Source organism: Trichogramma pretiosum, unplaced genomic scaffold (assembly GCF_000599845.2).
Source record: "Trichogramma pretiosum strain Unisexual culture from Peru unplaced genomic scaffold, Tpre_2.0 scaffold35, whole genome shotgun sequence".
Classification (NCBI taxonomy): domain Eukaryota; kingdom Metazoa; phylum Arthropoda; class Insecta; order Hymenoptera; family Trichogrammatidae; genus Trichogramma; species Trichogramma pretiosum.
In genome coordinates this window covers 975894-1002435 of record NW_019640943.1, presented here as the reverse complement: position 1 = coordinate 1002435, position 26542 = coordinate 975894, and the positions used below count along the sequence as shown (strand labels likewise).

Genomic DNA, 26542 nt, shown 5'->3' with positions numbered 1-26542 from the left:
TCCTACACATCGATTATCTCGGTCTGGCAGCGGCAGGAGAGCCCCCCGCACGTTCCGCGCAGGTAGATATATACCACGTATTATTATTACCTGCGCGAGCGAAGTGCGGTAGCAACTCTAATGCTCCCCCATTTGATTCGCGGGCTTCTCTAATTGTGCCTCGGCATCTGTTGCAGCAGCAGCGTGGCATGAGATTGGAAGCAATTGTTGCTTATATCGCCGCATTATTATCGCTCTCGACAGACACACAGACACACAGAGATATATATTGAATTACATTTTATCAGATCAGCGCGCGGCTATTATACCGGCAGCTCGACGCGGGCAATTAGGCTGTACGGAGTCAATTCAATTTTCTTCGACGCTACGGCGGCGGCGGCGGCGTTGATGGCCCAAAAAAAAACGAGCTCGCACGCGAGAGACGTGCCGATTTATATTTTATAATATTATGTAAAGTGAATCGAGAGCTTAATCTCTCTTTCGGGTTTAAATTACAATAATAACGTTATAGGTACACCGTATAAGAGATCGCGTGTATAATAATGTGTACAGTGCAACGACGTGCATGATATCGCGCGCGCGCGTGTGTGTGTGCGTTAAAAGTGCTAATCAATCCGGACGTATCGAGGCAGCAGCGAACAGACACGTATACGGCTAATTAGATTGCGCGAAAATCCAAAGTAGCTACCAGTGTATAGCAGTAGCCGCCGCGTATATATATATAGATCCGCGCGTGCACTCGTGTGGCAATGGCAAAGTGTAAGAGAGAAAGAGAGAAAGAAAACCTGACGAAACTTCCCTTTCGTATATCCCAGTGTGTGCGCGCAGTGCAGTAATAGCGCGTGAGAACGCGGCGGAAGCCTATAATATAAGCCAAGATACACACTCACACACACACACACACATAGCTATATACATACATATCGACGATAATAATCGATGCACGAGTTAATAACGTATACGTGCTGCTTAATGCACGCAGCAACAGCACGTGGCTGCGGCAGTATACCAACCGTGATCGTCGAATAAAAATCCCTTTTATTCATTTCGACTTTTTGCGTGGGCCCATACCATATATATATGCGTATACCATCGAAGTAGAATAATGTTTTGATCTTTTTTTTCGCGGGGGGTAGGGTCATTGTCGTACTCGTTTATGGGACTTGTGCGATTCATTCAATTATATAGCGTACATAGGCTCTAATTAGCCGCGCGCACTTTACGATACTTTACGTACTCGGTGGACCCTTTAAAACTTTATAACACGTATACATTTATACTTTCTCTCTCTCTCGCTGTACTGAGCCCACATATATCGCACGCGAACAATGACAAAAGCCAGTTTATATTATAAAAGTTAGCCGCTACCGTTTTATAATATTGCTATTTTAGGCGCGCGCGCGCGCATCGGCTTTTATTGTACGATATCGAAATTTCGAGACTTGCATTATAGCTACACATGTGTGATACATTTATGCATTCTCTCTCTCTAGCTAGCTAACTCGAGTTTATAATTTTATTCGGCCGATTTCTTCTGTACACGGCGAAACAATGATAATGCGCGACTAATACAGAGTGTACGTAGTTTTTTAATGCAAGTAGTTTTTCAGTAGCCAAAGATACTATCGTGAATGTAAACACACACTCACGCGAGAGAGAGAGAGAGATATGTATAACAACCGATTTATACCGATCCCCGCATTAAATATACATCTAAGGTCACTGTCCCTATTTTTGCTCGATGATTAGTATACAAAAAAAATTCTTATACACCAGAGAGGTAGAGTTATACACCAATTTTTCCCTTATGCTATTTTTATAATGTAAAGTGCAGTTTCAAGACAATCTACCTTTACTATATTAAAATTACACCTTTGAGCTATCCAAAATGTGAAAAAATATCCAGGATCTATAATCTAAAAATAGCTTATTTATAATATTTTAGCATTTTTGCACTGTGCGCTGGTTCAGACCAGAATTTTTATGGTAGAGAACTATAGTATGAACCAAAATCTTTGGAAATACGCTCTTCATGAATTGAGTTTTGTGGAATTTAGATTAAAGTTATTGAAAAGTTTGTAAGTCGACAAATGTAATCAAAAGCAAAAAATAAGAAAATTTATTGATCCTTTTGAGCTCATATGGAATAATAGAAATGATATAAAGGTTTAAATCAAAATTCCACAAAACTCAATCCATAAAGAGCGTATTTCCAAAGATTTTGGTTCATACTATAGTTCTCTACCATGAAAACTCTGCTCTGAATCTTGCGCACAGTGTCAAAAGTGCTAAAATAACAAAAATAAGCTATTTTTATATGCAAAGGCCTCAAAACTGCACTTTATGAAATAAAATTGAAGTAAGGGAAAAAATTGGTGTATAAGTTCCCTTACATACTGGTATCGATTTATGATGTTACGTACGAGAAATGAAAAAAAGTCTCTCGTCGAGCACTCTTACCGGTCTCGTTGAGCACGCTATCCAGGCCCGACTGCCTCAGGTACTTGGCCATGGCGAAGAGTCCCTCGCGCCTCAGCAGCGTGCTCAGGCTCTCCTTGGAGTTGGCGTAGCTCGCCTGGGGCGTGGTGGTGCCCGCGCTCGTGCTCGGATAGAGCGGGGTGATGCGCGTCGACGGCACCTGCGGCGTCGGTCTCGGTCCCGTGCTCGCTCCATTGAAATCGACGCTGTAGGTACTTCCTCCGGCCGTCGACGCCGATCCGTAGCTGGGGGTCGTGGAGGGGCCGATCTCGTTGCTGCTCGCGTCGAAGCTCGACGAGTACTGGGCCGTGGTCTGAGAGCTGCTGCTGGGATGATGATACTTGACGGTGAGGGCGGGCTTGGCCGTGGTGCCGATGGAGTTGAACACGTGGCCGGATATGGACGAGGCCGAGGTCACGTACTTGTCGTTGGTCGACACGGAGTTGGGCGACACCGACACGTAGGGACTACGCGTCACCGTTGCGGTGGTCGTCGTCCTCGCCGTCGTCGGGATCGTCGGACGGAACGTCGTCGGCTGATTGTTACTGCTCTTCAGGTACTTGCTCGACGTCTTGGTCGTCGACGTGGTCGACGAGGGATATCTCGTACTGCTGCTGCTACTCGTGCTACTGGTACTCGGGGGCGGCAGTTTGAGCTCGCCCTTCTTGATGCGCTCGACGATCGAGTCCACGTCCACGTTGGAATCTTTGTCGGCGTTACCCTTGACGCCCTGCACCTTGTAGCTGCCGTCCGGCTGCTCCTCCAGCACCACGAAGGTCACCTTCTTGGCCGGCTGACTCTGGAATCTGTCCTTGTTGCCGAGGACGTCGAGCTTGCCGTCCGTGTTCTGTCGCAACACCTCGAAATCGGCGCCAGCCGGTACGATGCCGCCCTTGGTCAGCTCGTCGAACAGCGCCTTGGGTGGCTTGATGGTCGTCGCTTCTTGGTTACCTAGAATGCCGTTGGGCCCGGCCTGGATCACCTGGAGCTTCTTGCCGTTGGGCAGAACGATGTCGCGGGTGGTGACGTTGCGCTGCTGAGTGTCCTCGATGCCCGTCGACTGCGACAGGGCGAGCTTCAGCTGCTTGAGCAGGCTGTCCTTCTCGCCTCCACCACTACTGGATGATGATTTGCCTTTGCTGCTGCTGCTCGAGGTCTGGGGCTTCTCCGTCTGGTAGATGAACTTGATCTGGGGCTTGGGCTTGCCCGCCGCGACGGCGGCGTTCTGCTGCTGCTGTATCAGGGCCAGCAGATCCTTGGGTATGTTGTTGGCCTGGTCGTCCTGGATGCGCTCCTGGCGTACGCCGGACTTGCTCGACTTGGCGTTGGGGCTCGTCGTCGTGGTCGTGGTCGTGGTCGTGAACTTCTTCTGGTGCGTCGCGATGGCCCTCAAGAATATGTCGTTCTCCGAGGCGGTGATCTTCCTCGCCGACGTGGGCGAGGGCAGGAGAATCGACGACGAGGTCACCGAAGAGGGCAGGGGCGAACTAGTAGTCGTACTCGTGGTGGTCGGCAAGAGGGTAGTCCTCAGCTGAAGCTGCTGCAGCCTCAGCAACTCCTGCTGTCGCCTCAGCTCCTGCTGTTCCAGCAGCAGCTGCTCCCTCTGACGCTGGAGTATCTCGAGCTGGCGCTGCTTCTCGTAGTACTCCTGCAGCTGCTGGTTCTGCTGCTCGTTGAAGAAGGGCGTGGAGAAGTCGCCGGGCAGATTGGGCAGCGGTATCGGCGGCAGAGTCTGATACGTGCTCTGCCTGAAGAAGGCGTTCTTCAGCTCGCTCGGCTGTTGCTGTTGCTGTAGCTGCTGCTGTTGCTGATGCTGATTGAAATTATTCGTGTAATCCGGGAAGTGCTGATTCAGCTGGGTGTTGAGCTGCTGCTGCTGCTGTTGGATACGATTCTGCAGGCTCTGCAGCTGCTGCTGTATCTGCTGGGTCTGCTTCTTGCGGTCGACCTTGTAGCGGGCCAGGGCCGAGTAGGGCGTGCTGTTCTCCGCCACCTGCAGACCGGGTATCTGAGTCGTCGCGTAGGATTCCGGCGGCTCGACGTAGTGCTCGCGATGCTGCTGCACGTCGCTCAGTATCTGGGTCTGCTGCGAGACGGACAGCCTCGGCCTCGGGTCGCTCGGCGAGCGAGTCTGAAACTGCAACAGAGAGCGAGGAGAAAGTTTAGTCAGACATCTTTTGTAGCCGAGAATTATGCACGATAAATAATAAATTACTTTTCAAGCGATACAGATGCGTAAACTAAAACGAACGCGTTATCCGATAATTCGATCGATTCGCCTTCGAAAGAGTTTCGAGCAATTATTTTTCGCGGTGTTTTAAATAGAAAAAGATTCTTTGCGGGTTTTCGCGCGCTTCAAATGGCCATTTCGTAACTCTATCCGCGCTCGTGTTTTGCAGCAGGAAGAAAGTGTGCATAGGCCTTTAAACCGACGTCCGCAAGATTCATCGACGCGCGAGCGCTATTTTACCGCGCGCGTGTACGCGCGTTACAATGATATTTAGCTCGGCCCGCGCCACCGCAGACTGTGAGGCCCGTTTATATGTATACGCGTGCGAGCGCACTTGGACGAGGGAGAGAGAGAGAGAAAAAAAGATTTATTTAGTTTTAGAAAATTGCTCGGCCGAGTGCGCAATTTATATTTATACACACGTGCGGGTGGAGCTTGAAAATATATAACACCGTGTGTATCGCTACTTCCTCTTTGTTACAGCATCTCGGCGCGCGCGAGTATCGTATTCATACATTCAAATATTATACCGCGGGTCGCGCACTACAATGCGTGTTTTGCTTTTTTGCATTCCAGCTGCTCATATACAGATCTGTAGGTATATAATGTACGAACGCGTTGTGTCTCTCAGTTTCTCCGTGTATATAGAAGAGGCTTTACGTAATTGATCGTTATATTCGAGCGCTGCAATTACAATGTATCCGTGCGATATAAGTGACGAAAAATCGTCCGGAGCAAACTACTCGATACGATACGTATATGTACAGAAGCGCATTATAGAAACGAGTAGCAGTAGCAGCTATATATACGCTAGCGATATAGAAAGTTTCATCGTCCTGTTTGTTCTCCTTGTACACACAGACATACATACATAGGCACAGCTCGCGCCCATTATATACATTGCGGTGAACATCAGCATTTCTTTCAACAATACTGTAGCGGAAAATGTCGAAAGAAGACGCACACACAGGAAGCCCCTAACTGCGTGCGCGTACATATATGCATACATGGTATAGGCTACTGATTCGCGATCGAGACAAACTCGCGAAAAAAAATCAAGAGCCTCCTTATACCTACTATAAGTGTGCCGTAATTCGATTTTTGTGTTGTACCACGCGCGTGACGCAATTCGAGGAGCCTATCTGTTGCACGCATTCGATAATTTGGAATTGAACGCCGCGAGTAAGAGCAAGTTGAAAAAAAAAAGAAATCGTGTTGCTCTCCTCGCTTTTTTCGCTCCTCTTTTTTTCCTTATGCTCTTTTTTTTCTCTTTTCTTTTCTCGCGCACGTACGCGCGAGAGAAAACTGATGCGTTATTTATATCACTATTCAGAGCATATAATTGAGGCGCGCGCGCTTTGATTTCGATGAGCGATTGCGTAGTACTAGTTGGTAGCATAAGACAAATTATAATTTCGTTCATGCAGATGCAACTAGACGCGCGCGCGATGGAAGATTCGAGAGAGAGAGGCGCGTCGGCGGCGGCTAATTCCTTTTTACGCTGAGTGCGAGAGAGGGACGAGAGACAGACAGATACAAGCGTGATTCTTCACGCACACTGTATGTATGCACGTTTTGCAGCTCGACGCGGATTGATTGATGCGTTGCGCGCGGTAGCTGCGAAAAATTTACCGCTTGCCTAATTTATTTCCTTCTCTCGTCGCGATCTTTTCCTTTCCATTTACACATACTGGCGAAAAGTTCGAACGGGCTTTATTTCTTCTAGTTAAACGACGACGATTTTTTTTTACGTTATTCAATTCGTGCGTACATTTGAAAAGTGAAATTGTCGACTTGATTGAATTTTTGAATTACAATTCAGTAACATTATCGTTAACTGAACTTGGATATTTTAACAATATTTACACAACACATAAGCAATGTCGTTAATATGACATCGTTTAAAATCGTATTTTGACTTATACAATTATGTCGACTTTATCACTTGCAGATTTACAGACAGAGTCACTCGCCATCTAGCGGATGAGGCTCAAAGTGATTTCATCGTATTTATTGTTATCCTTCGCAGAGATTATTAATTTTCGTGCATTTCGATTGCGAATGTCGATAAAGAAATAATTAGTTCAATTAATTTTTCTCCTAGCTAGTGACATCGTTTAAAATCGTATCTTGACATATAAAATTAATTTGACTTTACTGCTTGCGAATTCACAGACAAAGTGACTCGCCATCTAACGATTGAGGCTGGCTTTACTTATGATTGAATCTTTATACAATTTTTGAGTAATTTCGATCAAAATTTTTCAAACTGAGAATAACATCAAATATATTTTGTCAACTTTAACAGTTAACACTTGGACATTATTTATATGACTTTACTTTGGTATACCCTGTTTTGACTTATACAATCATTTTGACTTTGCCCCTTGCAAGTTTACAGATAAAGATACTCGCCACCTACTGGTGGAAATAAAAATGAGTATCATTGTACCGATTCAAACCGGTTTAAATATTTGAAATGAATAAATTATCATTCTCAGATCATTTAAAATGCACTTAATATTTATGAAAAAATTGCAACAAAAAGCGTCCGAAACAATTGGAGGGTGGTTATTGACCTTGAATAAAAAAATTTCTAGTGGATAAAAATAATATGATAATAGTTCTGTCGCAGGTCGAATTATTGATCTTATGATAAGATAACAAGAAAGCTATGTTTCGTCATTTTGGATGATGAATAATTTAATCATAATAATCAATCAGTAGGGATGCTTATTATTCTGATAAATTACTTCAGCTGCCCTTTGCCAAAAATTTAAAGTTGAGCAAAACGCATGAAATCTAAGTCAACTTCAAATGTATAAATTCGTTTTCATATGACCCAGCGATACATTTGTTCTTCTATAGCTTCTTATTGATTTTGAAAGTAACTTATATATTTTTTCTGCATTGGCGGCGCACACGTGTTCGCGTATGTACATAACGTCTACGAAGGAAAATTTATAAGAACGTAAGAATTATCCCAAACGGCGTTAAAATGTATTAAAATCCGGATCGCGTACTATATTATATATGCATACAAACACATTTGCACGCGATTAGCAGTAGCCGGAGTTAGATAACTTGGATTTAACTCAAAAATTATATCGCAGTGGAACATTTATACACACACACACACACGAATTTTGCGCGAACGTAATATCGTGTATAATTTACAGAGACTACTTAAAAGTAATAAGCGATTCGCACGGAGCAGTAGTAGCAGGCAGTACATTATCCCACCTGTATATAACATCGGCTAAATTTGCGTACACACATACCGGTATATAAAACGCGCGTAATTAATTTTTTCTCTCTCTCTCCCTCTTTTTCATATTTTCGTAAATCCTTGCACGCGTTATACCCAAGCTGAGAAAAAATTGTATTTATCACTCGCCGCCGTTTTACGTAATATAATATAACCGAGTCGTTGTCGCGCGCCGAATAAAATCGCTATCGATAATCGAGGAAAGAGTATAACTTAATTTTTTTTTATTCGTTCGTTTCGCTTTGTGTTAGACTCGCACTGCCGGAAGGACCATCGATTATATTCGTGTATCATAGTCGCTGCTGCACACACAATTGAATATACCTCTGTGTGTATAATCGTGTCGCGCGTGACTCTCGTTACACACTACGCCACATTATACTCTCTTTTTCTCGTAAAACGGCTAGAGAGAGAGAGAGAGAGAGAGATATTCTCATATCCTTCCTCTTTCCTCGCTTTTCTTTTCAATCATTTTTCCCCCTTACATCTCTGTCTCTGTCTCTGTCTCTCTCTCTTTCGAGACAAAAAAGCGTGACAGCAATTCTCTTTCTTGCTCGCGCGCGCTCATTGACATTTCCCATAGCGATATATCGAGTATAGTCGAGAGAGAGAGACTTTTGTGTCGCACGCGCGCGCACATAGCAGCGATTCCTTTTCATTTGCATTCATTACGATTTTCCTTACTTTTTTTTTTCATTTCATCTCTCTCTCTCTCTCTCTCTCTCTCTCGCTCTTACTCTCGTACGCGGAAAGAAAAGTAAAAATGTATTAGCAGGAAGCTTTTCACTCGTCGGAGATCGTCGGACGTCGTCGTCGGTCCGACGAGGTTAATATTATCGTCTTGTAATATAGAAAGTGCAGCCTTTAAAGCTCGAGACTGCGAATCGATGATATTTATTAGCTCGGGATATAAACGCATTATAAAGACGCTTGTGTGCGTACGTACGTATGCGCGGCCTATACTAATCGAGGAAGGCGAGCACCGACGCGTTGATCGACGGTTCGTAAGTTCGTCGACCGGTTCTCACGCGCGCGTCGGGAGAAATTGCGCGCATTTTTAAAACGCATCTCGCGCGCGCTATGCAGCGTTACGACACATATATATAAAGAGGATCGGGGCACGCACATCTCGAGCCTCTTACTTTTGCGCCTGTTCGATCCCCTTTTAAAATACATATATAGTCGTATTATTATATATATATATCGCGAGAGAGTCGCGGATTCCTTTTTTTTTCCCTCGAGTTGTTGCTTCCAAACGTCAATCCGCCACTGCTCTCCGAGAGACTGACTCGTAAAGCAGCGTGTAATATTGCTGCTGCATACTGTGTGTGTACTACGTTATATATACACACACGCGCGTAAATATAAATGTGTGCACGTACGTATGTGTAGGCTCGAAGAGTGAAAGGAAGATCGTATTTTGCTGCACACCACGGCAGCGGCGGCGGCCTGTGTATAATTAATGACATTTTTGCTTAGATCGAGGGAAACGCGCGAGCGAGCGAGTTACATATGTGCGCGCTACGTATATATAATACAGAGTGCTGCGCATACCCCCGCGTGTGTACTCCATTTCTCAGATTGATTTTACGTTTTATTTTCCTTCGCTTGTGCCTTTATAGACATACATAGCTGCATAGACACGTGCAACTATGAGAGAGAGACTTTAACAGATACAGATACTAAACGCGCGCGCCTGTAGTGTACCTATGGGCCGCGCACGCGATCGCGCATGTAATAGCTCTTTTGCGCAGCGGAGAGCCGTTTATTTGTCAGCTCTTGAATAATTTTACATAAGATGAATTGGCCGCATGAGAAAGTTGCTGCTGCTGCCGTTGCTGCTGCCTATATATGTATTGCGATCGCGTTTTGTTCTTGTCTCGTCTCGCGACGTTGTGTCCTGCTTGTCTGTCTATAATCTGTCTAAGGCAGACACATATACATAAACACGTATATACTATATACACACGTGTGTGTCGATACACAATAATAAACATCGAGGAATAATATTCACGGTAGCTTCGAGAATTTCTCACCCTCGCGATAATGGCACGCGAGGTGTAACAACGATGATGATTCGTGACCGATAAATGCCATTAGGTTTTTTTATCCATCCTTTTTTTCTTCGTATGAATCGAGTATAGAGGGTCAAATCAAGGAGCTGGCGAAAGAGAGAGAGAGATTTATCGAGTTTCGATTTTCACACACTTACACCGCGCGCGCGCGCGCCGCGTGTTACACGAACGAGCCAAGCCGAGCTTTCGTCACATCCTAATACACACGAGATCTTTATACGTGCCGCTCGTACCGATCTTTTTTTTTTTTGTTCTTTCGTCAAAATATAAACAAGCAAATAGAAATCGATCGAGTATATACGGGATGATGATCGTCGCAGCGCGTCAGTGGTTTTTATATTATTATTATTATTATTTTACGCTTTAGAATCACTTATACATCGAGAGAGAGAGAGAGAGAGAGAGAGAAACAATGGTACACGATAAAACGCGAAAAATCGACAATAACATTCTTTTCTATCCGCGATCGGCAACCGATCTCAATGAACCGTACATTATATTGATAGTATAATGTACGGTCAAGCTTCGATACATAATTTAACCGCGATGAAAATTTTAAGGATCGTAATATAATATATCTGTCTATACACTATACTATAGCATGTATCATTGTTCACCTCGTGGTACGAACCTCGAACGATGATTTATTTCTCTGCTGCTGCACATTATTATATATATACCTTTGATTGGCTGAAAGTAGCAGCAGCGACGTTTCTCGGCATTATATACGGATATATTATATTATTGTATATACACTTTTGTCACGAAACCGCCGCGGCTTAATATACATTCGCTGCTGTGTGTCTGTTTGCGCGGATACACACGCGCGATAATACACATATAAAAGTTGAAAAAGGTTCTCACACACACACACACACGAGCGTTTTGTGTCGCGCTCGCTCGCGAGCTGGCTTTTATACGCTACTTATATGTATATAAAAGAAAGTGACCATCTCTTGATCTTGCTCGGAGCTCGAGCTATATATATTCTCACGTGTTTTGTGCGCCTGCATATATGTGTGTGCTCCGCGGATCTTATTAATTTTATCGCGCGAGCGCACTCCGTACGGTACGGCGACGAGCGGAGGCCACAGCTCGAGCTTTTCTCCTGCTGCACAGCATACAGCACACATGACTCCGCGAGAGAGCTGCACACAGCGCGTTAATGAGGACTATAATTCACGAATTATATTTTTCCGCGCGCGCGCGGCATATTTTTGCGGCGGATATTCGCGAAAAACTATTCCGAGCTATAATATACCGAGCTTTTACCTCGGTTAAACGGATTTTATATACATTTATAAACCGTTTATATTATTATAAAGCATAGGTGAGGGGGTTCTCTCTGCTCCGTGTCAAATATTAGCATAAGACACGATGATGAGCCGATCGTACAAACATACAACAACGCGAGTAAAATGCGAATCTACTTTTCCCCATCGGATAATTGCACCTACCGTTTTTACACAAAACCGATCTGTCTTTCTCTCTCTCTCTCTCGCACTGAGTAAATATTAGCTCTCTCTCTCTCTCTCTCTCGTTTTCGTCGAATTAAACAAATTACACGGTGGCGAAAAATCGTTAATTTAGGAATATAAAAGTTTTTCGTTTAAGCCTTCCATAGTGTAGTGTGTGTGTGTGTGCCTCGAGTTTCGCGGTAATTTATGCAGCTCTCGCGCGAGTGCACCTCTCGTTTTCCACGTGTATATATGTATGTACGTCGCATATATTATAATACACACATATAGAGAGCTCGCGCGCTGAACGGCCGATGAAAGGAATCGCGGCGCGCGTACGTAATAATTATACATACATCTTCGCGAAAAATCTCTCTCGAAGGATTTCCCGGGACACTTTTGACAAGGCACGCGGAGTATCTCTTCTGAACTATTCATACATCTTGTTTTCTCGTACGGCGTTACGCGCGGTACCGCTTGCTGATCGGATGTGCACTTATAATTCCGAACGCGCGCGAAATAGGCTTACGTAAAAAATATTTTTCTATATCGGTTGGAGTCTCGCACGCCGTAATGACGATTTCGACCTTTGATCGTTGTATATACGCTGCGCGTCGTTTCGGGTACGATCGGCGCATTTTATGGATAAAAAGAGAAAACTAGTTTCTGCTGCTGCTGCACTCATCGCGTCTCGACGCGACTTTCCGTTTTTTACTCTTTTGCTCGCTCGTTTTGTCGTTGTCTTTTTGCTTATCGAGCGACGCGCGAGAGTAAGAGTGTCCCGAGCTCTTCGATATGTATGCGCGCGGGAAAGCGGAAGTAGCAATCGCGGCTCATCATCGATCGATTTTTTTTATTTTATTTTATTTAAAAGATTACATATTAATCAAAAGCTGTCTCGTCCTCAAAAATTTCGTGTTAGTTTCCCATGAATAAACACTGTTTTTTTTATAAATGAATACTATACTATGAACTAACTGAACCTTCTACATTGATAAATTAGTTACAAGGAGAATGCTGAGAGTACATTCCATTCTTAGTTTACATTGTCATTTTTACACTTTTATTTTAGCCAAAAGTTGACAAACACAGATCTTCATAGAATCTATTTGGCAGCGGCTCAGCTTAATTGTATAATACAAGGATTGTTGTGTCGTATTCAAATATTGAATTAGTCTAACATTTTTTGTGCGTTTCAATTTAATCATTATTTTTGTTGAGTTTCTCATTCGTTCCGGCTCCGTATCGTTTTACGTAAATGCGATTATTCGTTGAAATAATGGATGTCTCGGTATCTATACATTAGAGTGTCAGTAACAAGAAAAAAAATAAAATAAAAGAAAATTATTTAAGCTTTTTTTCTCTCTTGACAGGCTTGGCTCTTTTTTTTCTTTCAGGCGCGGAATCTTGACCAAAAATGCGATCGTTTTAAAATCTGTAACCGCGTCTTTATATCCCGTTTAACGCATACCCAAGAGAACACGACCAAGAGAAAATATCCAAATATTTTGTTCCGTATAATTCTGGCCTCGCTCGTGTTTCACTACTGTCGGTCAGCACGTGTTTACACTCTACGTTGGATCTCGTTATAATTATCGTCAGTCACAGTCGCGCGACGTATACTCACGCACAGAGTAAACAGAGAAAAATCGTAATATCGAATTGAAAGTATCGAAAATTTCATAATTCGCGACGACGTGTCTTTTTTCGACTAGTTAGCAAACGAGTGCAATAGTAGTAGTGTGCCGCGCCGAAGATGGCCCAGAACGACCGCAGAACGCCTTCGCAGCTCTTGCGCAATCTTCGCAACTTGCTCAATCAGGCCATCGAAAACGATCCAGCCTCTTATTCTTGGTGGGCCGCTTTTGTGGGCCCGCTTCCCGTGCTGCGCAGAATCATGTCCAAGGAAGCGATCGATCGGCTCCTCGTGGAGGCCGTGAATTTCTCGGAACCGGATACGGAAGTCATCGACTTCTTGATCAGGACCGGCTACACGGACGAGCCCGACTTGGACGAAAACGGTCTGCCGCTGCTGCGTCGGACCACCGCGCTGCACGTGCTGGGCCGCAGACCCGAGCACAATTTCCACGTCGTCGACAAGCTCTTCAAGATATACTCGTGCTTCGGGGCGAACTACGTCGACGACGACGGGCTGACGCACTTCCACGTGGCCTGCAAGTCCGGCTGCGACAACGTCGTCCGCCAGTTCCTCGCCGCGGGCGTGGATCCCGACCTCCTCCTGGATACGACGGGTGAATCACCTCTGCATCTGGCGCTGCGCCTCGGCAATCGGCCCATCGTCGAGGCGCTGCTGAAAATAGGCGCCGATCCCAATCTGGCCGACGACGATGGAATCGCTCCTCTGCACGTCTGCGCCCGGGAGCACGGCGTGACCGATCTCGCTCTGCTGCTGTTCGAGCTCGGCTGCGACGAGTACCAGCCGGTGCGCGTCAACGCCCAGGACGAGCGGGGCAACACGCCGCTGCACTACGCCGTGGTGAACGAAGCCCCGAGGAAGATGACGAGGCTGCTGCTGCGCGCGGGCGCCGATCCGAACTTGGCCAACTTTCACGGAGTGACTCCTCTGCACAGACTGTGCAGGGTAGAAGCATCGCACGAGGAATTGAAGCTGTTCTTCGAGAGCTGCGACGAAATCGGGCGGACGGTGTGGGTCGACGCGCCGGACGAGCGGGGCCGCACACCACTCGAGTGGGCCGTGGCGAATCTCCAGCCGCAGACCGTCGAGGTACTCCTGGATCGTGGCGCCGACCTATCGAAATTCGTTTTTCCCGACGAGGATTACTTCGCCCTGGGATCGAACCCGCAACAAGATCCCAAGAGCGAGATAAGTTTGAGGTGCAGATCGACGAGCTGCGCACTGACCATCCTCGAGATCCTCGAGAAAAGAGGATACAAGCCGGAGCCGAGCGACGCCCTGACGATCATGAAACTGTTCGATCGGCTGGGATTGTTCCTGTCCGAGGCCGATGCACGCAGAACGCAGCACTTGGATTACGCGACGATCAAAGCGACGACGGCCGCCTACGCGGTGCAGCTGGATCACGCGACGAAGGGGATCGCCACGTACGTGGAGCTCTCGGATTACGCGACGAAGGATCTCGCGAGGATCGATCGTCCGGGCGATCCTCTGATCAAGCAACTCTGGGAGACGATGTCGAGACGATTTTTCCGCCGCTGGGCGCTGGATTATGTTAGGAAGTTGACAGGCTATAAGCTGCCGATCATCTGCTACGAGCAGATCATCGAGACGATGAGGAACGAAGATTTGTATCACATTTGCTTGGCCGTTCAAGAGCGGAGCTCGTAATTTTAGTGTTACTTTTGTTTTTATTTCTGATTTGAATTAAAATTCACGGATTTGTCGTATATGTTGTTCAAATAAATAAATGTATTATTTTACTTGTTTTTCATAATTTTTGTTGTGTTTTGATTAAATTATTATTTTGTAGGTCTAATTTTCAAATACGTATAAACAAGCGCGATAACGATCGTGGGAATATCGCTGAAAATTTACTACGATTTCGTTCCTAAAATGATCCAATATCAACCGTACGAGCAGGCACACACATGGACATTACCAGGGGAAAGGATATTACGTTATTATTATAATGCCTAGGCGAAATTTTTCAGCTCGGCAAATTTTAATGGCTGCGACGAAAATAATCGCAAATTCTCGATCGCGATTAATCTCTCTCTCTTTCTCTCTGGCTCCGCGTATTGTTGCTCATTTGACAAAAGCTCGAGAGTCCATACATAGATGCAAAACAAAATATATAATGGGCATTTGCTCCAATGCGAGCGAGAATTTATCAATTCGATCGTCCGCGCATAGAAATCGGGGCCCCATAAGCATACCATTAAAAGACGCACGAAACACACACGTGTCGCGCGCATTTGGTCATTAGATGCGATGATCAGCACATAATAACGAGAGACAGACAGAGAGAGAGATATGCTGCGCTGCAGCTGTAGCACACATATACATCATCATCGCCGTCGTTTCACTCGTCGTCGCTCGTTGACGCTGCGCACGCGAGTTCATTAAGCGACACACATACACACGTACGTACGGACAATTACATCGAGTTGACATTTACGCGAGCGAAAAATAAAAACAACGACGACTCGGTGTGGAATCCTCGTCAAGCTTCATTAAAAAAAAAAAGAAAGAAAAAGAACGAAGGATTAGAGCTATAAGGTAAACGCGCGTATGTGTGTACTTACTTACACGTACACAGTACACACACACGAATAAACATAATCATCGCTGCGACTGCTGCATCGCTGCAGCAGCGAACTTTCTTTTCGCTCGCTCGGCGCTCTTCGACCCGTATCCTCCTCCTCCAGCTCCTTCGAAGCTGCTTTGGTTTCACTTTTACCTATGGCAGGCCATATACCACACAATATTATACTATGTACGTGTGTGTGCGCGCTCTAAGACTAGCAGTGTACTAACGTATCCTTTATATATGTGTGTGTGTGTGCGAGGAAGGTCAAAACTCGAGGCTCTTGCCGATTCGCCGCTCGTGATAACATTGGAGAAAGTGATATTTGCTGCTGACGCTGCTCCGTGCGCTGGTATATAATATATAAAACTGGAATTGTCGGGCAAGGAACATCCTTCACCTTCGCTGCGCGCGCGGCGAGCTTATCGCCCTACACATACATACACACTTGTTGTTTTAGTTTATAATGCAGGACTCTCCTTACAGCGTGTACTACAGCCCGTGGGGGCCTCACCCGATAATGATATACATTCAGCAAGGCAGCAGCACTCAAACACACGCAATTGCAGTATGGAAAAACACAAGTCGAGTCCGAGAGAGAGATATTATTCGCTTTCTCGTGGTCGTGATCTCGTCGAGGAGTATATAGAGAGACGTCGTTTCGCGGGCGTGGGCGGGATCGCGCGAGCTATATAGTAATAGCCGCACTGTCCGTCATCCCGCTGGACAGCCGGATCGAATTGACTCGAATAGATATCGTGGGATATGTGTGTGTGTCTGTTTTTTTTTGCTCCTATAAATATAATAATATAATAAATAATTCTCCGTGCATTATATGCAGGTACTAGTGACCCAGAGAGACAAGAGAGAAACGTCTATACGCGGATGATTGTAATTTTCAATATTATAATCTCGTACGACGACGAAGCCGCCGATTTTATTACACATCCATACGTACTTTCGAAGCGATATATAGTACAGCGCGCGAATATTGAATTCTCTATTCTCTTTCTTTCTCTTATAGCGCAGACAACATCCGTTTATTACCGCGCGTGGCGGAAACGCATTAGTATGTATACGAGTCTCGAGAGTGTGTGCAGTGTATATACGCGTGCAGCATCAGTGGGTGCAAATGTGTGCTACACGGCCTCGGCTCGGCTCGCGTCATGCTCCAGGCGATACCTCGTGTCTATGTGTGTGTGTGTACGTTGTCGACGGATACTTTCCTCGATAATACTCGGCGGCGTACATATACGTACCTATAACGCCGACGAATTATCGCGCGCATACGTGTGTGTGTGTGTGTGTATACGTACAATCGAACTTGAAACGTGCATTATATTATTAGAGGGACTCTCCCCCTACCTTCTTACTTCTTCTTTCGGGCTCTCGAACATACATCGAGAGATACACATAGTCTATAATTCGAAATTATCCGTACAAAGTGTTTCGTTAAATTGGATTTATTAGCTATAGCGCGTGTATACATACAGGCACGTATGCTTCCATGTACAAGATCTATCGGAGCAAATTTTCATTGTATATAAGTACGAGTGCATATATCCGTACGTTTCGCTTTTTTCTCTCTCTCTCTCTTCTTCTTCTCCTTCCGATTCCTTTACCGAGTGCGCAGGTCGAGAAAGTCCATTATATCGCGGAAAAAGTTAACGTTAAATGTCGCCTCGAGAGTACCCATGCAAAAGTCTCTGCTGTATGCATACACGTGTGTGTGCGCGCAATTAATCGCAATGTGTATGTGTGTATACGCGATGCGCTCGCGCATGGAGAGCAGCATCCTGACCCCGATCCGAGATACATACACACACATTTACAGAGAGCAGCAGATCAGCTGGGAGAGAGAGAAGAAAATTTGCTCGGTAATTTGGCCGGGGTCTCCTTTTTTTAATGACTCAATCTAAGCGCCTTATAGGACACTATACTACTAGCGCGCTATAGGAAACGCGATTGTGACGTCCGCGAGAGGAAAGAGCGAAGTCGAAGCGCGTCATAAAAATTTAGAAGAAAAAAAAAATCTACACGCTTTAAGATCGATCCTGTATACGGCTACGGCGCGCTCGCGTGTGAAAACTCGGGCATTACAGCCGCGCGATGTGTGCGTGCGTATAATACGCGCACAAAGAGCGATTTCCATGTTAATACAGCGTTAAAAGAAGAAAAAAAAGGAAAGAAAAGAAAAACAATTTTACTGCTCTCGCGCATTTACCTCAGCTGTGTGTGTGTGTGTGTGTGGATATTTTTTATGCATTATGTATGTACACACGGACAGACACGCGCCAGTCGTTGAAATCACTCGACGCGTTCGAGCTTGTAATTCATTTGAACTCGCGAGGCACACTATACATACACAGCGACGTTCCGAGAGCATAACGCGCGGTTCACAATGCGCCGATGCAGGCAGGCATGCCCATGAGAAAATCTAACGCGTCGATCGTGAACCGGTGTACACATAATATACGCGAGGATATGTAAAAAGGAAAAAAAAATAGATGAAAGTAATATTATATGCACGCGGCAATTGCGGATACATACAAGTACGCGTATAATAATAAAACGATATGAATATATTGGATAAAAGGTCGCCGTTAGTATACAGTTTTGCCCCTCGGGAGCCAAGCCTTCGATCGATCGAGAGAGAGAGAAAGAGGAAATGCTTCGGCCCGGCGCGAGAACAACACAAAAAAAAAAAAAAATCGGTATCATCCGCGTACCGATCTCTCACTGGCAAATTCTCGCACTGTGTCTTATATACATATATCCGATAAATATCGGTCACGCGCGTTTGTTATGCGAAAAATTCCCCACCCGCGTCGCGTGTTGCTGCACTGCACCGCGCACACATTTAGAGAGAAGGCGGTGAAAGGTATTTTATCGGGAAGACATGCGGTGGAAGAAGAAGAAGAAGGAAAAAAATAATGTTTACCGCGCGCGAGAAAGGGTTCGTTCCGTTCGCGTCATTGCACAAGTACATATATATGTTTATAAAGCACAGATATCTGCTGCTTACATTATGCATATATTACTTTTATATGTAAGTACTATAAGCTCGCGCGGGTGGGAAATTTTTCGCTCTCGATACAATGTCTGCGTCCCGTATTACGCGACATGGATGTATATATGTACGAGAGAAGCGACGCATCGAGAGGAAAGAGAAGAGAGAAAAAAAAAGACTTTCTCGCGTATGCGTACGCGTATGTGTGTGTGCGATAATAAGCGAGTGCGCGCGTGGCGTATTATAAACGCGGAAATGGAGAATATTTGTACAACGTCTCTCTACTCGGGCGTCAATTAGACGTGAGAAAAACTCGATAGAAAGAAAAGAAGAAGACGACTTGATACGCTATTCGCGCGTATTAATATGTAATAATATTCGCATGCCTGCCTATATACATTGTATCGCGCGCAGAGCGAGCACGAACGAACGAACTCGCTCGCTTGCGGGGTGGGTGGATCTCTATTGCCGCTACTGTGTATACGCGTGCGACGCGATTAAATAACGATTCGGATATTCTTTTCCTGGTTGCGTTACGCTGCTGTCGTTGCTCCGTATTAAATATAGGCGTCGCGCGCGGCTCAATTTCGCAACGATTTCGTAAGGCAGCTCTTCTCTCTGTCGCAGGCTCTCGAGCCTCTGTCGTCTTGTAGCTGCATCCCGATACATTATACATATATATATACGAGGTGTGCGTCCCACGCGGGAAATATTATTATACGTAAGTGGATAATCACTTTCTTCGCGCGAGAATATAAATATTACGTTCGATGCGCGCGTATATATATAAGAGCACTGCAGTGGATTCACCGTCGCGGTGTTTGTACAGAACTCGAAATCGTATAACGATTGGATAAATATTGAACAGACAGTTAAAAAATTACCCAAACGATACATTACTGCGGAAGAGTCTCTCGTATTTATAAAGAGATCGCATTCGATCGCTTGGGGGTATTCGGCGATGCGACATCTACAGTTTGAATCGCGTATACCACGGCGACGCACTTGAAGAGGTTTCTTTTAAAAAAAATAAATTAATTAATTAAAAGAAAACAAGAGGCGGGGGCGAGGCGAGTAGTCTCTCGCGCATAAGCAACGCGATACAATTATTATGGCACCACACGAGAGTATTGCATTGCATTGCATTCACGATCGGCGCGTACATATATATGTAAATGTATTGACAAACCCGAGCCACTGGCGCAGGGTCATGTGCCATATTAGTTTTCATCGTCGCGGCGACGACATGTAGATGATTATTATTATGTGTGGACTGTATTAATAGCGAAATCGTCGCTAGAAACCGATTTTTTGTCACATTCGCTCGTAAATTACGTATCGAAGATCGAGATCCTAATTTGCCCTTTTTTTCCTACATTATTGCTCTCCTATATATATTATCTTCCACTATGCGGTAAAAGCCATAAATACATTAGCTCTCGATAAGATCGACGACACTCTCGTGAGCATATAATATAATAACGTATACATAAAATAAAATAAAATACAATAATAATTGCCGATCTATCGTCGCTCTCTCTCTCATTCCCGCTCGGATACGTATCGACGCCTATAGAAAATTTTGCCTGTACCTATTACATATAGCTCTCTCTCGAACGGAGGATTTATAACTCCGATCCGATGCTGCCACACACACACACACACAATGCATAAATGTATGTATAATAAATGAAATAAAAATAGGTGTACAGGCCTATAAGTTACACACGGCTCAAGCGCGACAATATAAACGTACGTGTGTGCGTGGTTGAAAAAAAGGAGGAAAAGTCGAAAAAAAAAAAGTTTCGGAGACATTTACGCATTGGTGTATTACCGATCGCACGCGCGAGATCGGCATTATATATATCTACCTCTATGGACATTATCGCACTGGGCGGATCGTGTATAGCGAAGGATCGACTTGACTCTCTCGTATATGCGGCGCGCGCACGGGCTATTATAATAATACCACTACTAGGCGATCGCGGCGAGTCGAGTCCATGGGAACGCTTAGATATTTTCACAGAACCTTGGGATATATACTTTACACACACACGTACAATATATATATGTAACTTGACTGATCGCCAATACGTACTCGTACACGTACGGGTTTTATAAATATCAGCTGTGTGTGTCTGCTGCCGAAGCCTACGACCTATTGCGGCGCGCGCGGGGTTATACGTATATACGCGCGTGTGACTTGTCAGAACCTTTTCCTCGCCGAGAGAGAGAGAGATAGATACCAATCGCAGATCGATTATTCTCTCGGCAATAGTTTTTTTTTTTGCCCGCCTGCCTGTATACGTATGGGTATTCCGATTAATATCGCGCGGAAAAACGGTAATATAGACCGCGCGGCGATATATTTGTGTTGCGTTGCGAGTGTGTGTGTTTGTGTACGTCGCCGCGTTGCGTCACGTATATAATGCGCGCGCGCGCGCGAGCTTTAATATAATAATGCGGGGCTTACAACCGTTGTATGTATACCGATTGACACCGTCGATTTTATTCAATTTTCGCGCGGTTACCATTCAAAAAAAAAATATTATCTTATTATTATTAAGTTCGATTGAAAATCGGAATATGGGACATTATAGGTCGATCGCGTCGCGTCGAGAGCTTTCGAAATTTTGAAAGAAAGGAGTAAAGCGACACGTGTGTGTGTAAATATAAAATAGTGCCTACGTACATACGTGTGTTTTTCATTCCTCGTATATCGAGAGAGGTGCGACATCGTTTTCTCGCGGCGCGATGAACCTATTGTTTCGACGCGTTTGTACACACACACACACATCCGCGATAAAAGACACGTCGAATTTCTCGGGGGGGCTTTATAAAGTATATCGCAGCCTCGTACTCTCCTCGTCTCGTCGTCTTTTGGATCGCGAATTTCATAATAGAAAGTCAGCTACCGCCGATCCTATATGTGGTCTCTAGCGCGCGTTCATACAGGCCCCGAAAATTAAAACGCCTCTCAAAGCCGGACTACGTGAGCTGATATAAGCTCGCCAAATTGATTTAACGCATTATAATGCACACGAGATACATAGAGGTGTATGGGTATTACATGCGCTACACACGAACAGCGAACTCCATGGGAAAGTTGGCAAAGACTCTGACTGACCATAGAGTCAAGTTAGAGAGAGAGAGATAAGTGCGCAGAGATATACAAAGCAAGAGAGAGATATATATAGTTACGTCAGTTATTCGCGTCGACGATATAGTTTGCGAATTTAAATGCTCTCTCTCTCTCTCATGCCTTCACTCTCGGGTGGCGGCAGCGGTGATCGAGCTTTACGTATTACACATATTATATAGATAGTCAATGACACAGACGCATTGTGTGAATTTCCACAAATCGATCTCGCCCATTTGTACCTTTATACGTACGTATATAATTCATGTAATAAATATAAATCAATTAATCGATATATAACGATCTCTCTCTCTCTCTCTCTCTCTCTCGAGCGGCGGACTCTCCCACGATCGATTCCAATAGATCGTTGCAGACATTATTTAGTTTTTTTTCTTCCCCCACGCACACGTACACACATTTGCGCGCGCGCGCGTGAAACAACCTGTGTCAAGCTCAACGAGCATAAAGTGCAGCACAGTGCGTATATATATGTGTGTCTGTGTATACAACGTTACGGCTTGAGGTGCCATCAATTTCCTGCGCGGCGCTTAAGTTTTAGCAACAGCAGTGCAGCAGCAGCAGCAGCTTTCACGAGGCTGCTGTACGTGTCTCCCCTCGGCTCGTATATATCGATGCTTTTCAATGTGCACCACGCGCGCGCAGGGATCAAATTTACGAGCGTATATTATCGTCAACTCGCGAAGCGAGAGAGAAAAGACGATTTATCACGGGTTGAAATAATAAAAGCACGTCTCGACGCGTCGGAGATCGGTATGGTCTCACAGTCTATGCATGCGCGCGCGGCTCGATTTTTATATACGTTTGTTTTTTTTTTTTTTTTAATTTTTATTACACGTATATATACGAATCTCTGCGCGCTTTCTTGTGCTGGCGCGTCGCGCGCAGCTGCGCATTAACACGTGTTTATAAATAATAATACAATGCGCGGCACCGTACCGATCTTTATCTTCTCTTATAGCGTCGCGCGGCTAGCCGCGCATATAAAGAGACTCGGCTGCTGCTGCTGTGGCTGCGATTCAATGCTAATTGTCGAGTACACACGCACGCGACGACCACCACCGATCTTTATCAATATTTTCATTTTCATTTTCATTTTCATATACGACGGTGTGTGTGTATAAAAGCCCAAAAGTATATAAAAAAAATATCGTCAACTCACTTGCTGGACGTAGGGCGAGACATCGGACGACAGGTAAGACGGGCCGGCCTCGGCGTTGACCTCGTGATGCTGGATCGAGACGAGGACGACGAGGCAGCAGCACAACAAGCTCACATTATTTGATCGCCACATCGTGGCGCGACACCCACCGATCTCTCTCTCTATGTATAATGTACTATTTTTATATTATATACGAGAGAGACGACGACGTCCGAAGATGGTCCGCGAAAAACCGAAAAAAGGCGAGGATTCACTGAGTTTAAAGTTTGAAAAAAAAAAGGGTACACCGTTAACAATTCCCTCGTCCCTTTTCTTCTGCCGCGGAACGGCCGCAGAAAATGGAAAGTTTTTAACTCCTCTCGATTATTCCTTTTTTTTTGCCTTTCCGGGTATATATTCTCCACGGGAGAAAAGAGGCGCTCGCGTACTGTATATACGTATGTACGTATATATGTAGGAGGCACACTTGGGCTTCGCGCGCCGCGTCGAGGTATCTCACAAGACTGTAACCGATCGCGAAGACCTCTGGGAGTTTTACTGCCTTTGCCGCGGCTGCGGCCGCGAGAGAGTAAGTACACACAAGCTCGGCGGCGGGGAGAAGCAGCAACAGCAGCAGCAGCAGCGAGTGAACGTAAATGTATTATATGCCGCTTGCTGCAGCTCGAGTATATATGTGCCTTGTGCACTACTACCGTTGCGGAAAATACTCATCTTTCTCTCTCGCCGTATGTATACGGAGTGGAGACCGATTTTATTAATCGGAAGCGACGAGCCGATCGTTTTCTGTATACGTAGGGTCGATCGGTTGTACCGATTTTTTCGGAGTAACGTATGGGGAATTACGTTTTTGGACGAGTGGGTGTATCAATTTTTTAATTCCATCCCCTCGCAATAAATGACTTATGACACTTTATGTCATTCCGCACTCTCGCGATGATGCAACTCAACCTGACTCACATATTATCTCTCTCTCTCTTTTGCATTATTGCAGCTCCACTGCAGAGCGGAGCGAGTTCTCATTTTTTCGCGGCTTTCAATTTTCGGGCGCGCGAGCGAGGCAAGCAGAATCCAGAGCAAACCCATCATATGGCATGTATATGAGTGTACGAGAGAAAGCTGTGTATTAACGGAATTTTTTTGATCCCCGATGGGTTAAGGTATACGTATAACGTGTATATATAACATCGGATCACACAGAAAACGCGACGTTGTCGTAGTAGTATTAAGTACAGCAGTGTTTACATTCGACGTATACAGTGTACGAGGAAAGTTTTCAAAAATTTTTCGTCGCCGCCGCCGTCGCCGAGTGTACCAATTTTCGTTCGCTGCTCTAATATAAATCTCGCCAGCGCCTGTATTCGAGCGAGGAAAGGAGTATGCTGTACGAGAAAATGCTCTTATGAGATTTACGCAATAATTACCCCCCTTTATATATTTTTTTTCCTTCTCTTCTCTTTCCTCGAGCTGCTGCTGCGCGTCCGCGTGTGGTGCAATCGCGCGCCTGTGCACCTATATACGTACACGAGTGCGAGCTGCTGATAATTTTCCCGCGCGTGTATCGTAGACGTTGCGAGAAATTAGCGTGAAAATTAAAGATAAATAAGAGGAATTCGTGGAGCTTTTTTTTCACGGGTGTATACGCGCGCAAGCGAGCTGTCAAAATATTTGCTTTATCTACGATGACGACGAGTGAATTTCGATTATAATAATGTAATTATAATTCGAGTTCGAGCGAGTACGCGCGTGTTGTTTTTGACACTTTCGGTATGTCCCAGATCGATATATAGTATAAGTGGTATAATTTCTAGAACACCGACAACAACGAAAATATTCGTACAGATCGTTGATCCGATTTATCGGACGTGTATTATTAACGGTTGCGATCAACAACTACATTAAAAAAAAAATAATAATCATGAGGAGCATGATAATTTTCTCGAATTAGAAAACTACAATTTGCTCCGGTCAAAGGATACGTACAACAGGTATACATGTAATATAATAAGCGTAACGATTATTACACAGGCGCTGAATTTCTGGGATAAATCCATACATCGCCGCATCCAATATATTAAGTCCGAAGTATACACAGTCGCGAGCTTGTGCCAATTTTTTATTTTTTTTTTTTGTGCCTCTCTTCTGTATAACGATCGGGGCACGCTATGTGAGGCTATTTCAATGTAAATGGCCCCCGTCGCGGTCAAAACACACAATCGTAAATCTAAATCTATAACAATTTCAATGGGTCTCTCTCGTGGACGCGGGGATGAATTATCACTCGTTAGTGACTCTGCAAGACACACACTGCACTGCGATAATAATAATAATAATGATAATAAATAAGAGCGCATATAAAGCGAAAGTTCGAGTACACACGCGCTAGACGCGCAATAATAATACGCGCGCGTTATCGTGTGCGCTGCTCTATTCTCGTGTACATATCGAAGTTTTCGAAAGAAAAGAGGCAACAACAACAAAAAAACCTGTCGAATCATCGCTCGCATTGTTGCTTCTGCGGCGTATGTGTGCCGCGACGCCGCCGCGCACTTGTCAGAATTCAACGATCGCGAAACAACTTCATTTCCGAGGCTGGCTGTCTTCCTACGGAGACTTTAATTGCCATGGTAATTACGCCCCGTTGTCTTTTTCGTATACGTACGTCGCATTCCTGGCATAATTTAAACGCTTCTTTCTTTTTCCGGATATATACGAATTTTATCAATACGTATGGCTCTACGTGTACGTGTATACGAGGAGGAAAGTGTTTATGCCCGTCTCTCGAGGAACAATAAAACACTTCTTGCCGAAAAAAAACGTACGTATAGAAAAATGCGATGCGGATGAAAGTCGTCTTCGTCGTGCGGAGGATGTGCGAGCGCGCGAAGAGAGGAGAGGAGACGTTTTACTTTCTTCGAGCGCGAATTATTGCAAAGAAATCAAAAAAATGGAGTGAGAGAAAAAAATTCGAAGCCGCGCGGTGGATGATCTGTGGTGCATCGTACGACGCTTTATACGAAAGAAGAAAAAAAAAACAGGAAGAGTCCGCGGAGTGCGTTACAAGATCGGAGTGAGCGGCCGGCACACGTGCCTGCAGGGTATCCTCTATACAGCAATTTTTATATAGCGAGCACTTGACCCATAAAATCCCGCGATCTTTTGGGCAATTCGATTTCTCTCTCTCAACCCGAAAAAAAAATGTTGAGCCAACGCGAGACCGCACGATTCGATATGGAAAATCGAGGAGCAGCAGTAGCAGTGCACAATGCGTACCGCATTAATTTATAATACCGATGGGTCGAGTCTCGCTTCGCAAAGCGTATAGGAATTATGCAAAATATAAAACAATTTGTGTGCGTCGAACAATTACTGATCGACCCGATTAGAAGCGACTTTCTATTTTTGACTTGAATATGGATAAATGATGCAGAGATGATGAACAACGGTGATTGCGATTACAT

General features: G+C 44.9%; 1 protein-coding gene across 1 annotated transcript in view; it reads right to left on the bottom strand.

Moving 5' to 3' along the window:
- LOC106653347 (transcription factor kayak) overlaps window positions 1–23320 on the bottom strand; it is a 33981-nt gene extending 10661 nt beyond the window's left edge. Inside the window, exons 1-2 of the mRNA XM_023457960.1 lie at window positions 23085–23320; window positions 2461–4615 (exon numbers count right to left, since the gene is read on the bottom strand). Coding sequence (XP_023313728.1) covers window positions 2461–4615; window positions 23085–23216 — 2287 coding nt within the window. The 5' untranslated portion in view covers window positions 23217–23320. The remainder of the gene's footprint in view (window positions 1–2460; window positions 4616–23084) is intronic.
- Between the last annotated feature and the right edge of the window lie 3222 nt (window positions 23321–26542).